This window comes from Cetorhinus maximus, chromosome 5, assembly GCF_964194155.1.
Source record: "Cetorhinus maximus chromosome 5, sCetMax3.hap1.1, whole genome shotgun sequence".
NCBI classification, from domain to species: domain Eukaryota; kingdom Metazoa; phylum Chordata; class Chondrichthyes; order Lamniformes; family Cetorhinidae; genus Cetorhinus; species Cetorhinus maximus.
Window position 1 is genome coordinate 89,435,490 of NC_135883.1, and position 14,849 is coordinate 89,450,338.

General features: G+C 46.7%; 1 protein-coding gene across 5 annotated transcripts in view; it reads left to right on the top strand.

The window, feature by feature from the left end:
- The window catches only part of tbc1d32 (TBC1 domain family, member 32), a 411,412-nt gene that overhangs the window by 165,995 nt on the left and 230,568 nt on the right, over window positions 1–14,849 (top strand). For all 5 annotated transcript variants that reach the window (XM_078542168.1, XM_078542171.1, XM_078542172.1 and 2 more), the window contains 2 exons: window positions 3,490–3,628; window positions 11,102–11,189. In XM_078542168.1, coding sequence (XP_078398294.1) covers window positions 3,490–3,628; window positions 11,102–11,189 — 227 coding nt within the window. The remainder of the gene's footprint in view (window positions 1–3,489; window positions 3,629–11,101; window positions 11,190–14,849) is intronic.

Sequence of the window (14,849 nt, forward strand, 5' to 3'; positions counted from 1 at the left end):
CCCGGCATCAGCGAAACCTCCCTGATAAGCTCTCCAAAAGGGCAGAAGGGGCTGACATGGGATGCCCGGCCATCATCACCACGATGTCAATTAGGTTAATTAATTAACTAATTGACACCCATTATCCCTGAGCCCACCGCAATTTAGGAATGGCTCTGAGATTAAATGGAGGTTTTCCTGCACCCTTGGAAGGCTGCCCAGCAAACCCTGTCAAGTTTGCTAGCAGTCACCCGAGGGGGGGATCCCTCGCTATTATCCCTCAGCTGGGATCTCATGATGACCCTGGGCCTGGGATAGGTGCGTTGCCACCAGCTGCCTTTGCTCCAGCTGGTGCAGGCAGCACGAGCAGCTACCCACCTTTGATTAACTGGCATCTCTCAGTGGGCAGGACTTACTCCACTGGGGACCTCAATCACAGGAAAGACCCGACGGTGGCCACTTAAGTTCCTGAAAGGCACTTGATTCTATCAGGCCTCCCTCACAGAACTAAAGGGAGTCCCCACCAGTTCTCCAACCGATGAGCGAGACCACCTTGCCCTGATGGAATCCCGGCCAATGACCTCTAAGCCCGATTGTAACTCAGGACAGGCAAAATCAGGGTAGATGGGGCGCGAGGTGGGGTGAAAGCCACTGCATTGAGTTGAATGTGGGATCCAGGTATTTCTAACCCCTGGACTGATCCTGTCCAAAGACAAAAAGAATGTCATCAGGCCAGTAGGCAGATATATCTGATATTAAGGCTTTGTCCTGGATGGGAGTGCCTGAAACGTGCTTTGGTGTGTAAAGAGGAAGAAAGGCTAAAGCTTTGGAGGCCCACAGACTTCTTATGGAGCCCAGGGGAGTACTCCTCCTCCTGACCCACATGGAATCCTCACTAAAATTTTTTTAAAATCACTTTCCCGGCACTTTTGGCCACTCTGCTACCTCTTGCCAGATTCATGGATTGATAGTTTGTACTTCATTTTCTTTTTCACTGGCTGAACAGCAATCTTGCAGGTTTGCTTGCCCATTATATCACTGGTTAGATCTTATGGAAGTTTACCACTTAGGTAGTGAAGATGAAAATCATATGTGATCATAAACACACAAAAGAAAATCAAATCCTGTTTTTAATATATTTTTCCTAATCTTGGAAAGTTATATATTGTTATGGAATCCCAAGGAATAATGCAGCACAAAAAGTTTTTTGAAAAAACAAAATAATTTTATATTTGTGAGGCTGGATGAATCATAAAATCAGACTTACTTGTACTTTAGAACTTTAGTTTAGAAATTCACGTTTTATCATGTTTTTAATTCATACCATATATAAATGTGTAAAAGTCAATTTCATGTAAAATTCGACCCCATAATTTTTAGCCTAAAAAAACAATTTTTCCCACATGTAAAAGTCAACCCTAATTTTTCAGGGATCAAAGCCCCAAAATTTCCGAGCCAAAGTATAATCTTTACAATCACATTCAAAAACTCAATTCATTATTCATTATAATTCCTCCAGTTCATACTTGTCAATTAAGGCAAAAACAATGTAGATTGATTTTGATTTTTGTGGGGAGAAACTAACAGACCAGAAAAGAGCAATAAATAGTGCACATGGAAGCAAGATATAGGGAACAACTTCCAGAGTGAACTTTAAATAAATGAACTCATGGGTCTTGTGTCCTCAATCACCGCCCTCAGTCTTCCTTGGGAGGAGAGCCTGCAGGCCTTGCCAGTTGGGCTCATGCAAATGTCAACTCGGTGGAATTCCCCTGCAGCAAGGCTTAGGTCAAGGGCTGGGAACTGTCAGCGTGACATTTTCCAATGGCGTGGCCCTTCCTTTTCCCTAACCCCTGAGCAGCATTGAAACTGCAGGTCCAGCCAATGCTGCTGCTTCTGCTCTTGGAGTGTGGGGTTTGGGGGAGACTCCCTAATAAAAGCACAGAGAGAGACAATAAACAGCTGGTATAGGGGCTCTGCTTCCCCTGTTACCTTAAGGATTCTTTTGAGCGCCATGTTAGGTATATCGAACAGATGTGTTTTAGTTGAATGTAAGCCCCTCAAGAACATTGGGCAGAATTTTCCCATTGGCATGTGGGGGCGGGACCTGCACGCCGGTGCATAGTGACATTGGGCAAGCATCCCGACGTCACCACGCGCCGTCGCGATATTTTGTTAGGCGATGATATCTGATGCGTGCCCGCCATTAATTAACGGGCCACTTAAGGCCCTTGAGGCGCCAATCAATGGCGATTTTTCAGCACCCGTGTGATCTTCGGGTTGGCGCACGGGTGCAACAGGCAGGCGGGTAGGACACATTTGTATAAACCTCATCCACGGGTGGGATAAGGGCTCAGTGGGGTCGCGAGTGTGCTGTCAAATATTGATTTTTCAAAGTTACTGATACTTGCCTGTGTGATCTACAATACTTCAAAACGCATACCAGCTGCTTGGATTGGACTCTCAACCTTCAGGTCAGCACTGCAGTGAAGAATCTTTTTTGGGCCTGCATGTTTCAGGAAGCCTTCCGTTAGCCTGGGAATGGGAGCTGAACTCTCCACTAGAGGCACCTCCTCTGAGGAGGAAGGGAGGGCTAGAAGTGGGAGGAGGCCAGGAGTGCACATTCAGCCTCCAGGGGAACCACCTTTGGGAGGACAGGCGCAGGCACAAGGGGTGCAGGGCCAAGAAATAGTCCAAGGAGGAAGGGGCCACAGAAAGGAGGAAGGGTGGGGGGGCTCACCCGGGGTGAAAGCCTACCTCCTGGGTTAAGTGACCAATGCCAACATGGTACTCATCCTTCCCGAGCGCAACAGATCATTGAAGCACTTGCGTTGCGATCTCACAATCTCCGCCACCTCCTCCCAGGCACAATTGGTCATGTGGGGGGGCCTCCTCCTCCCGGCCTGGTGTATGAGCACCTCCTGCCCTACTGCCGCCTCCTCAAGGAGGGCAGCAAGGCAATTGTCAGAAAAACGAGGGGCATAGTGCCCCCCTGCCCCACCCTCCTGCCTGGCCTGCTCAGCAACAGCGCTCTGGAGAGCCCTTCCACTAGCCATGATTCACAGCCTTTGAAAGGCTGCAGAAGCTCTTTAAAACAGGCCGCTGGATCGCCATTGGACCTGGCAATCATTGCAGTCCCGCCGCCGCCCGCCCACTCCCGCTGCCCTCGGGAGCCACGATTCACGCTGGGCAGGCCTTAATTGGCCGGCCCGTATAAAGTGGTGGCACGGACCTGATCACGGGCGGCGATCGGGTCTGCGCCCACCCGACAGGCAGAAAATTCTGCCCGTTATCTGTGTAAAAGCTTACCCCTCAAGTTTTTGCCTAAAAAATGGGTCTCAAAAATTTGACTTTAACATGAGTATATACGGTATGTAGTTCCATTGTTTGTTGACTTTTTTTGTAGTTAGGAGGAATCCTGTTCTTGGCATATTATTGTAACCATTATAGCATAAATTACCATGATTTCTTAGGTACCATAAAAATGAAATCTTCTAACTCTCTTGTCAGGATGCTCTTGGAAGAAATGCTGCTAGACAATCTGCTTAACTTTGCTGCTACTCCAAAAGGGTTGTTGCTTCTGCAGCAAACGGGAGCACTCAATGAGTGTGTAATCTTCATGTTCAGTAGATTCACTAAAAAATTGCAGGTATGTGTGAAACATTTGACAATATATGATTTTTCATTGATATTGATCGTTTGGGAATGAAGGGATGTATATTTTGCCCCTTTTATAATAAACTGTTATTTTATCAGTTGCTAATTTGTGTCTAGGATTTTGGACTGTTGGCTTTTGATCATTCTTTCCTGTATCACCCTGAACCCATTATTAACCCTGACATGGAACTTTATTTCTTCTTGTCCTCCTCAACCTCTCCAGCATTTGACATAATTGACAACTTCATCCATTTACATGGTTCCTTCTGCTTTGTCCATCTCCACGGAACCATCTTTATGTATTTATATTGCTATCTGCCCCAGCAGAGCTTGGTCTTGGTTTCTTCTCCTTGCCTGCATGGTCAACTTAGGAGAGCTCCAGCGTTTTATCTTTGGCATCCACCTCTTCCTCGTTTACATATGCTGAAGAGACGCAGTTCTTTTTCTATATCACCCTCGACTCTATGATGAACAATGCTTGTTCACTATCAATTCATCAATGATCCTGAACTTCCACAAAATGAAAGCCATTCTATTTAGCTCATGCCATATAACAGCAGCCTGGCCTTTGTTCTTTCTGCATATGGTCACTTAAGATAAATCAGATAATACAACACTTTGGTGTTGTATTTGACCCTGAATTGAGCTTCACGCTCCATATTCTCTCCATCATTATGAGCACTTACATTGTCGTCTTCTTTATTTCTGGCTTAGATTGAGAGTTTAGATTCCCCTCCTAGTCTTAAACATATAGGGCCAGATTTTCCCGTCCTGACATGGGTCTGACCTACGTTGGATGGGCGAAAAAGAGGCAGGGAGCCGCAATTCCAGGATTCCCACTCCCATTCCTGATGCCAGAAATTTTGTTCATCACGCGTTAAGGGGCAAGTTGCATACCTCTTTCCAGCTGTCCTGACATTGCCGTCTCCATTCAGAATAATTTCAGACCACCTGCAATTTTCAAGGAGTCTGGCCAACTTTTGAAAGCAGCGTGGTTCACACCAGCTCAGAGTTGTCGCGAACCATGGTTTGGAGTCAGGAGCTGTATGACAGCTAGGTTTAAAAAGTGTCAAATTCACATGTCATAATGAAATGCTGCATCATAAGTTATATCTCTTTTTAATAGTGATTGATGATGGGGCTTTGTATTGAAAAAGTAAGTGAACTTTAAATTGAACAGAATTTGAAAGCGACTTTTGGAGTACATTATCCACAGGGTAAAGTGCTATTCTGTATTGCCCAATAGTGAAAATAAGATTTGACTGTGAATTGGCCCTTTGATTTGATGTTTTCCTTGATGTTAAGCTCATCCATCTGTTTGGCTGTTCAAAACTATGACAGATGACCACTTTTGGTTGACTTCAAGGCTCTAATGTATATAACTGTGGAGGTTTTGTTGATAATAGTTGTTCAATGGGCTCTCATTACGAAAGCTTGGCTGAATTTAAAACCCACTAATGGATTCATCTCATCAGAGATTGTTTGTATAGTTGTCAAGAGGAATCTCATTATGAATGCTTGGCTGAGTTCCAAACACACTAATGGATTCAGCTCAGCAGGGGCTGTTGATACAACTGTCAAGGGGAATGTGAGTTTTGTCATATTGACATATTTATGAGCTGTTCAGAGAATTATGGTTCTTAAGAGTATATTGAAGTACGATTTTTATTTTGACAGATTTATGAGCTGTTAAATACTTGCCGATGTTATAGAGTTCTTGGGTTCTGTATCTCGTGGATACTGGGAGTGAGTAGGGGTGAGTTGGAGGGGGGGTAAGGGGATGTGAGGGAGGATAACAGTAAGGGTGGGCTAGGGGGTTAGGGTTAGGGGGCCTTACACAGAAATGGGCCAACGTCTGAGTGAGCGGAGGTGGGCCTTTTAACCTGGCAGCCTTGGCATCTGCTCATCTCCACTTCCACTTCCATCCCTGCCTCAGGCTTCCTGCAGGAGGTGGCCTCGATTCCAGCCTGTTCCCACCACCCTGCTGTTAAGATTGCTACAGGCACTGCCGGTCAGGAGGCTGGATTGTGATGTTGGGAAATCCCTGACTCCCAATTATGCCTCCAAGATGAAAATCCGGCCTATAATCTAGACCGACACATCAGTGCAAGGCTGACACTTTGGTGCAGCACTGACAGACAGCTGAATTGCCAGAGGTAATACCTTTCATGTGAGACATTAATCTATAAACCCACCTGCCTGTCCAGTGGTTTAGGTGATTGCTAACATTCCCATGGCACTATAAGAAGAAAAGCAGATAATTTCCTCTGTGTTGTCTACCGTCCCTTTCTCTCAGCCAATGCCAAAAAAATTTAATGCTTCATTTATCACATTACTGTTTATAAGATACACAGGTGTGAAAAATGGCTACCTCTTTTACTAATATAACAGGAACTGAACCAAGTAATTAATTTGGAACATTTCTGAAATATGATCAGGCACTTTATAAATGTAAAGTCTTTCTTTTTTGTTTTCTTTTAATTAAACCTCAAGTACCAAGTTATGTTATGTTTTTAGTTAATTTTTTTTCTCTGCCTGGCAAATTTCATCTGCTCCCCCCCACCCCGCCCTCAACATCTCCACTACTCAAATTGTTAATTCAATGCTGGGATATGATCATATGGTCTATGGGAAGAATTTTACAGTCCCCTGTGGGTAGATTTGCAGGCTGCGGGCCTTTTAAGTTCTGAGTGCCTTTCCTGCCATCTTCCCACCCATTCCCAACCTGGCTGTGATTTAATGGCTGTTGGGTGGGACTTTGGGCAGTCCACCCACCCTTGTGCCAATTGAGGGTCTTAAATGGACATTTTTCAACCAACAGGAGGAGATCAGAGATGTGTGGAAAGCCTGGCAAGTAGTCTGCCTGTTCCTGAGGTAGGGATGGGGTCAAATGCCTCCTTCAGAGGCCCCACTAAGGTCTGCCCCTCCTGCCCTTACCAGTCTGCCATGAGGGACCTTATCAAAAGCCTTGCTAAAGCCCATGTAGACCACAACAAATGCATTACCCTCATCAACACTCCTGGTTACCACCTCAAAAAATTCAATCAAATTTGTCAAACATGACTTTCCTTAACAAACCCATGCTGATTATCCTTGATTAATCCATGTCTCTCCAAGTGCAGATATATTCTGTCCCTCAGAATTTTTTCTAGTAACTTCCCCACCACCGATGTTAGACTGTCTGGCTTGTAATTTCCTGGTCTATCCCTTCGCCCCTTTTTTAATAATGGGACAACGTTAGCAGTTCTCCAGTCCCCTGGCACCTCACCTGTGGCCAGTGAGGATTTGAAAATTACTGCCAGGGCCCCTGATATCTCTCCCTTTGCCACCCTCAACAGCCCAGGATACATTTCATCCGGGCCTGCGGATTTATCCTCTTTTAAGGCCGCTAAACCCGCTAGTACCTCCTCTCTCTCATGTTAATTTCCTCTAATATTTCACAGTCCTCCACCCTCATGTCTATACCTGTGTCGTCCTTTTCCATTGTGAAGACCGACGCAAAGTGTTCATTGAGGACTGTACCCAAATCTTCTGTGTCCACACACACATTACCTTTATGGGCCCTAATTGGCCCTACTCTTTCCCTAGTTATTTTCTTGGTGTTTATATGTTTAAAAACCTCTTTGGGTTTTCCTTTGTTCTACCCACCAATGTTTTCTCATGCACTATATTAGCTTTCCTAATTTCCTTTTTAAGTTCCCCCTGCACTTTTTATACTTCTCTAGGAGTATAAAAAGTACGCCACACAAGTTCCAGGCAATGACCATCTCCAACAAGAAAGAATCTAACCATCGCCCCTTGATGTTTAATGGCAGTATCTTCGCTGAATCCCCCACTATCAACATTCTGGGGGCTACCATTGACTAGAAACTGAACTGAACTAGCCATATAAATACTGTGGCTACAAGAGCACGCCAGAGGCTAGGAATCCTGCGACAAGTAGAATTCTGACTCCCCTCCTGACTCCCCAAAGCTTGTCCACCATCTGCAAGACAAAAGTCAGGTGTGTGATGGAATACTCTGCCTGGATGAGTGCAGCTCCCACAACACTCAAGAAGCTTGACACCATCCAGGACAAAGCAGCCCACTTGATTGGCCCTCCTTCCACAAACATTCACACTCTCCACCATTGACGGACAGTGGCAGCAGTGTGTACCATCTACAAGATGCACTGAGAAACTCACCATGGCTCCTTAGGCAGCGCCTTCTAAACCCATCTAGAAGGACAAGAGAACACCACCATCTGGATGTTCCTCTCCAAGCCACTCACCATCCTGACTTGGAAATATGTCGCCGTTCCTTCACTGTCGTTAGGTCAAATCCTGGACCTCCTCCTCAAATGGCACTGTGGGTGTACCTACACCACAGGGACTGCAGTGGTTCAAGAAGGCAGCACACCATGACCTACTCGAGGGCAATTAGGGATGGGCAATAAATGCTGCCCTAGCCAGTGCTCCCACATCTCATAAACTAATTTTAAAAAACATACCCTCAGTGCACAGGCTCATGTCATGGAGATGCAGCGGAGGCCCTAGTAGTCACTAGGTTCCAGGACGATGATAGCGATATGCAGTGAAGCCTCTCCATAGATCTCCACGTTGCCTCTGTGAATGTCTGACTCTTGTCTGGCTGAGGGCAGCTCACTTGCGCTCCATGATTAGGGTTATATCATGGAGACACAACCATGAAACTTTATATGCACCTGATCCTTTGTCAGCCTTCAGCACCTGACCCCTTCAGGAGTACAGTGTCACTGGTCACTGGTGCTGAAGAGATGGGGGGCCAGCCCCACCTCAAAGGTGCTGAGAGCACACAGACAATTATGGAACTCTGTGACGCCTGCCCATGACATTCTGACAGCAATGACAAGCACCATCGAGGTGCAGGTATCACTAATGTGCCTAGTGAAACGGGACCATCACTTTGGTCTGAAAGTTACACACTGTACAGGGAAGAGGCCCAGGGCTGAGACACCTGCCTTTATCTTGTTCAAGGACCAAAGTTTCACATTTGGGTGACACGAACACTGCTCATCATAACAAGGAGCCATAGGCAAGGAGACATTCTCGGGAGTTTATTTACGATAGTGAACATTAAGTATAAGTGATTAACACCCGTGCCTAGTCTTTGCAACTACGCCTTCTTAACCTTCCTAACCCTGCCGCTACGCCTTGGTGCTCGCCCGGCATCCACAGCAGCGGCGGAGGCAGCCATTTGACCTCTACACCCTGTCTGTGATGATCTTGGTGGGCATCCTCTGGAGGGCCGAGACCTGAACGGCCCGGACCTGCTATCGGGATCCTGTTATGTGGCAGTGGCACCCTTCTAGGCCTTTGGAGCTGGAGCTACTGGGATCACAGGAAGAGAGGATTCAGATGGGTCAGACATTCCCGGAATCACCTCGGTGGATGGTGGCCCCTCGGGTGTGCACCTGCTGATCCTCCTCCCTATGGGTGCCCGAAGATCCCTGGCTGACTCCTTGAGGAGAAGGGGAACCTGGAGCAAGATCAAGCTGCCCGGCAACCCTCTTGTATTGACACTGTTGAAGACCAACTATGGCGTCAGCAGTGGAGTTTGGCCTGCGCAGCAGTACAGAACCAATGTCCTGGACCAAGATTTCCATGGCACCTGCCATCCTATCAGTGTTGACCTCAGTGCGTTGGCATGCCGGCGCTGGCACCTCAGACTGAAGCTGGATGGACTCCTGCATCGTGCCTCTGAGGAGTGCATGGACATCCCTTCCTGATGTTCCCGAGCTTGCCTTTGCAGCTCCCCCAACTGAGGTATGACTGAGCCCTGAGGCGACTCATCTGACTCAGACTCAGCAGATTTCTGGCCTCCAGCAGTGACCCGAGTGCTGGAAAACTGGGAAGTCCCTGCCTCCTCCTGCTGTGGATCAGACAGTACAATCTGCTGACCAGATTGTGACCCCGAGGCTACTCTAGAACTATGTCCCACCGAGGTGTGTGTTTCTGCGCTGGTGGAGGATGTGGGTGAGCGCTGTGACGGGTCTTCAATTAGAGTGTCATCAGATTCTTCTTCCTAGCTGTCTTTGGGTCTTGAGTCGAGGACCTAGCGGTGGACCCCCTTGGCTCCTTCCCAGATATGCCTGCGAAAGCAAGGAGAGATAATTAATGCATTGCAGGGGACTGCGTAACAAGGGAGCTGACTCAACATGGTTGCCTGATGGATGTTGCACTACTGGATCCTCACTTGGTTGAGTACCACCGACCTCACTGTCAGCACAGGAACGGTCCAGATCGTCGCTGGACAACTGGATGACTCTATTTTCAAAGCCCTTTTTTTTTATTCATTCACGGGATGTGGCTTCGCTGGCTGGACCAGCATTTATTGACCATCCCTAGTTGCCCTTGAGAAGGTCTGTGGCGACCTTGATGTCAGGCATTCCTCCTCCAGTCTGCGACCTCTCTCATTTGTTGTGTGCCAGCTTGTTCTGCATGAAGACAGATGGAGAGAGTGTAAGCAGGACGCCTGCCAGGCTAGATGAGAAGGATGCCTGTCATGTGTTGCTGGTGAGCGGTGCCATGGACAGGCTGAGGACACAATCTGCAGGGCAGATGAAGGTGTGTGTGAGTGAGTGAATGGTGATGTCCCTTGAACTGGCAGTGAGTGAGATCCCTATGGATGTGTGATGGGTTTGAGAGCATCAGAGTTGAGAGTGATGAGAAGAGTGACTCACCCTGGCGGAACGGAGGAGATTATTAATCCTCTTTTGGCAATGGGTGAGTGTCCTCTTTTGCAGGGCATTTGCGCTGACCACTGTTGCTGCTGTCTCCCATGCTAGATTTGTCACCTTGCTTGCTGGTCTTCGCCCAGAGCGGGGTTACAGGACTTCATGGTGGGCCTCCACTGTGTCCAGTAGACACCCTGACGGAGGCATCATTAAATTTGGAGGCAGCATGTTCCCTCCCTTGCAGTAGCTTCCGTTCCCTTAGAGAGTGCTAGCTCTGTGCAGGGGCGCCCTTTAAATATGGTGCCTTGATTTCTGAAGGTCTGAGCTGACAGTGGGATGGGCGAACCAGAGGCCAACCCGCTAGTGATCCGGTATGTTTCCCGGCTATGCGTTATTAATGAGGTGGGACGCACTGGGAATGGGACAATATGGTGCGGATACCCGGCATTGCGGCTAGCGGGTAAAACGTCCTTTTTCCCACCAGCTACTGCACTTTGTGCAAATCTAGGATGATTCCGCCCTCCGTCTCCATCACCATTGCAGCAACTACATTCACTATTGTTATCAAGTGCTGAATCATCCTGAATTCTGATACTAAGTACCACACAAAAGCACTGGAATTCTAATTACAAATCGGCAGACTTGTTTTCTTCAAACAATCATAGATTAATACTATCAATGCAATGTTATTGATATGGTTAGTGATATCATGTGAAACAGGAATTATAAGCAGAGAATTTACTTACTTTGCCTTTTCTTTTAACTTGGCAGGTCAGCAAATGTGAAAAGTTTGGATATGGAGTAATGGTTACGCAGGTAGCTGCAACAGCCCCTGGCATTGTGGCACTGCAAAGTTCAGGTAAAATATTAATTGAACAGATATCTACCAAATTGAATATATTTCGCCATTTAGAATCATTTTACGTTTGCAATGTAAAGTGAAATATACATGCATTGTACAAAATGTATTAATCTTTAATATTGCAGTTGAACGCTATTCAGATCATAAATATTTACATTTTCATTTTAAAAATCTTTATTAGGTTATTTCCACGCAATTCCCATGTCAAATAAGTGAGCAGTAGATCTGTTTATATGCTGTAGCCAATGTTTCTCTAACTAGTTGCTAGGAGTTTTGTGTGACAGCAATGTAATAGAAATTGCGCCTCATTTGATACTCACACCTATGCTGTTGCTAACTCTTCAACTGGAGCTATCAGCTCAAATAATGTTTTTGTGCCATTTCCCTCTGCCCTTTTTATATTCTTCCATTCCAAATACATATCCATTTCCTTTTCAAACTATGTTGGAATGTTTATAGTTCAGTAGCCACTTGTAAATTTCATATTCTAATAATCATTCGTTTGGTAGTACAGAAGTTGAGTATTGCTGAAAAAAGAGGCATGCTACTGAAGCATTTCATCTTGCACCAGGACAGCTACTCAAGAAATACCAACAGTAAAGGGAACAGCAATTTATACTGCATGAGAAGAGAGTGCTGATTGATTGATTGGCAAGTGGACTCTGACTGGTAGAGGCCTCGTCATGGAGAAGCAGCAGAGAACAGTGACCTCTTAATTACCAAGCTTCCTTTTTATTCATTCATGGGATGTGAGCGTCGCTAGCTAAGCCAGCATTTATTGGCCATTCCTAATTGCCCTTGAGAAGGTGGTAATGAGCTGCCTTCTTGAACTGCTGCAGTCCCTGTGGTGTAGGTACCCATAGTGCTGTTATGGAGGGAGTTCCAGGATTTTGACCCAGCAATAGTGAAGGAACAGCGATATATTTCCAAGTCAGGATGGTGAGTGGCATGGAGGGGAACTTGGAGGTGGTGATGTTCCCATATATTTGTTGCCCTTGTCCTTCTAGATTGTAGCAGTCGTAGGTTTGGAAGGCGCTGCCTAAGGAGCCTAGGTGATTTTCTGCAGTGCACCTTGTAGATGGTAAACACTGCTGCCACTGTTCGTCGATGGTGGAGGGAGTGAATATTTGTGGAAGGGTGCCAATCAAGTAGGCTACTTTGTCCTGAATGGTGTCAAGCTTCTTGAGTGTTGTTAGAACTTCATTCCTCCAGGCAAGTGGAGAGTATTCCATCACACTCCTGACTTGTACCTTGTAAATGGTGGACAGGCTTTGGGGAGTCAGGAGGTGAGATACTCGCCGCAGGATTCATAGCCTCTGCCCTGCTCTTGTAGCCATAGTATTTATATGGCTAGTCCAGTTCAGTTTTGGTTCAATGGTAACCCCCAGGATGTCGTTAGTGGGAGATTCAGTGGTGGTAATGTCATTGAATGTGCGATGGTTAGATTCTCTCTTGTAGGAGAAGGTCATTGCCCGGCACTTATGTGGCGTGAATGTTACTTGCCACTTGTCAGCCCAAACCTGGATGTTGTCCAGGTCTTGCTGCATTTGAACATGGACTGCTTCAGCATCTGTGGAGTCGCGAATGGTGCTGAACATTGTGCTATCATCAGCAGACATCTCCACTTCTGACCTTATGATGGAAGGAAGGCCATTGATGAAGCAACTGTAGATGATTGGACCTAGGACACTACCCTGAGGAACTCTTGCAGTGATGTGCTGGAACTGAGATGATTGACCTCCAACAAGCACAACCATCTTCCTTTGTGCTAGGTATGACTCCAGCCAGCGGAGAGAGTTTTCTCCCTGATCCCCATTGACTCCAGTTTTGCGAGGGCTCCTTGTTGCCAGACTCGATCAAATGCTGCCCTGATGTCAAGGGCATTCACTCTCACCTCACCTCTGGAGTTCAGCTCTTTTGTCCACGTTTGAAACAAGGCTGCAACGAGTTCAAAAGCTGAGTGACCCTGGCAGAAACCAAACTGAGCATCAGTGAGCAGGTTATTGCTAAGCAAGTGCTGCTAGACAGCACTATTGATGACCATTTCCATCACTTTACTGATGATCAAGAGTAGACTGATGGGGCAGTAATTGGCCGAGTTGGATTTGTCCTGCTTTTTGCGTACATGACATACATGGACAATCTTCCACATTGCCGGGTAGATGCCAGTGTTGTAGCTATACTTTAACAACTTGGCTAAGGGCGTGGCAAGTTCTGGCGTACAAGTCTTCAGCACTATTGCCAGAATATTGTCAGGGTCTATAGCCTTTGCGGTGTCCAGTGCCTTCAGCCATTTCTCGATAACACGTGGAATAAATCGAATTGGCTGAAGACTGGCATCTGTGATGCTGGGGACCTCTGGTGGAGTCCGAAATAGATCATTCACCTGGCACTTCTGGCTGAAGATTGTTGCAAATGCTTAAGCCTTATTTTTTTGCACTGATGTGCTGGGCTCCCCATTATTGAGGATGGGGATACTTGTGGAGCCTCCTTCTCCAGTGAGTTGTTTAATTGTCCACCACCATTCATGACTGGCTGTGACAGGACAGCAGGGCTTATATCTGACCTGTTGGTTGTGGAAAAGCATCGCTCTGTCTATCACTTGCTGCTTACGCTGCTTGGCACACAAGTAGTCCTGTATTGTAGCTTCACCAGGTTAACACCTCATTTTTAGGTATGCCTGGCAATGGTGGTGTTTGGACATGATCTGTAAGGTGTGATTCCGTGAGTATGACTATGTCAGACAGTCAGTCTGTGAAACAGTTATCCCAATTTTGGCACAAGACCCCAGATGTTAGTAAGGAGGACTTTGCAGGGTCAACATGGCTGGGTTTGCAGTTGTTGTTTCCGGTGCCTAGGTTGATGCTGGGTGGTCCATCCAGTTTCATTCTTTTTCTTAACCTTGTAGCGTTTTGACACAATTGAGTGGCTTGCTAGGCCATTTCAGAGGGCTTTTAAGAGTCAATCACATTACTTTCGACCTGGAGCCTAATGTAGGCCAGACCAGGTGAGGATGGCAGATCTCCTTCCCTAATGGGCATTAGTGAACCAGATGGGTGTAGGGGGTAGTGGTGTGTGTCAGCTTCACCTCTGACTTCTGAGCGGTCCGAATTGCTCCCATTCCCTGGATTCCAGACCTTGGACTTATTCAGGGGTTGTGACAAAGTGCAGCAGACAACTGGTTTTGGTGCAAGAGAAAAAAAAACTAGGTTTATTGAAGTCACAAATGAACTTATAACATTAGGATTACACTGAGATTATACAGACCTACAAAGTACACTTAGTTAAGAATGGGGAACACACGGTATAATGAGGGAAAATCACGCTACTAATTCCCTTACCCTTGTCCCACCCCCAAAACCTAACTAAATTGAACTAGGAGAGGTCAGGGATCATGCTCACCAACCAGGGTTCCTTGACAGTTCGAAATCCAGCCAGGTAAGCCGGTTGCAGTTTTGGGGTATGCTCTTTGTGTCCCCTGGGCCTGCCACGTGCTCCTGGTCTGTGGAATCTGCGAAGGTTCTTCAGTTGGGTGGAGGGCGCGGTTGTGGGTGGTCGATCTTCGTGGAGGGCTGCGGTTGCGGCCTTGTTGTCTTTGGTTGAGCCTGCCACCCTGTGCCCCTCGCTGTGATGTTGCCTGCAGGACTGCAAACCTCC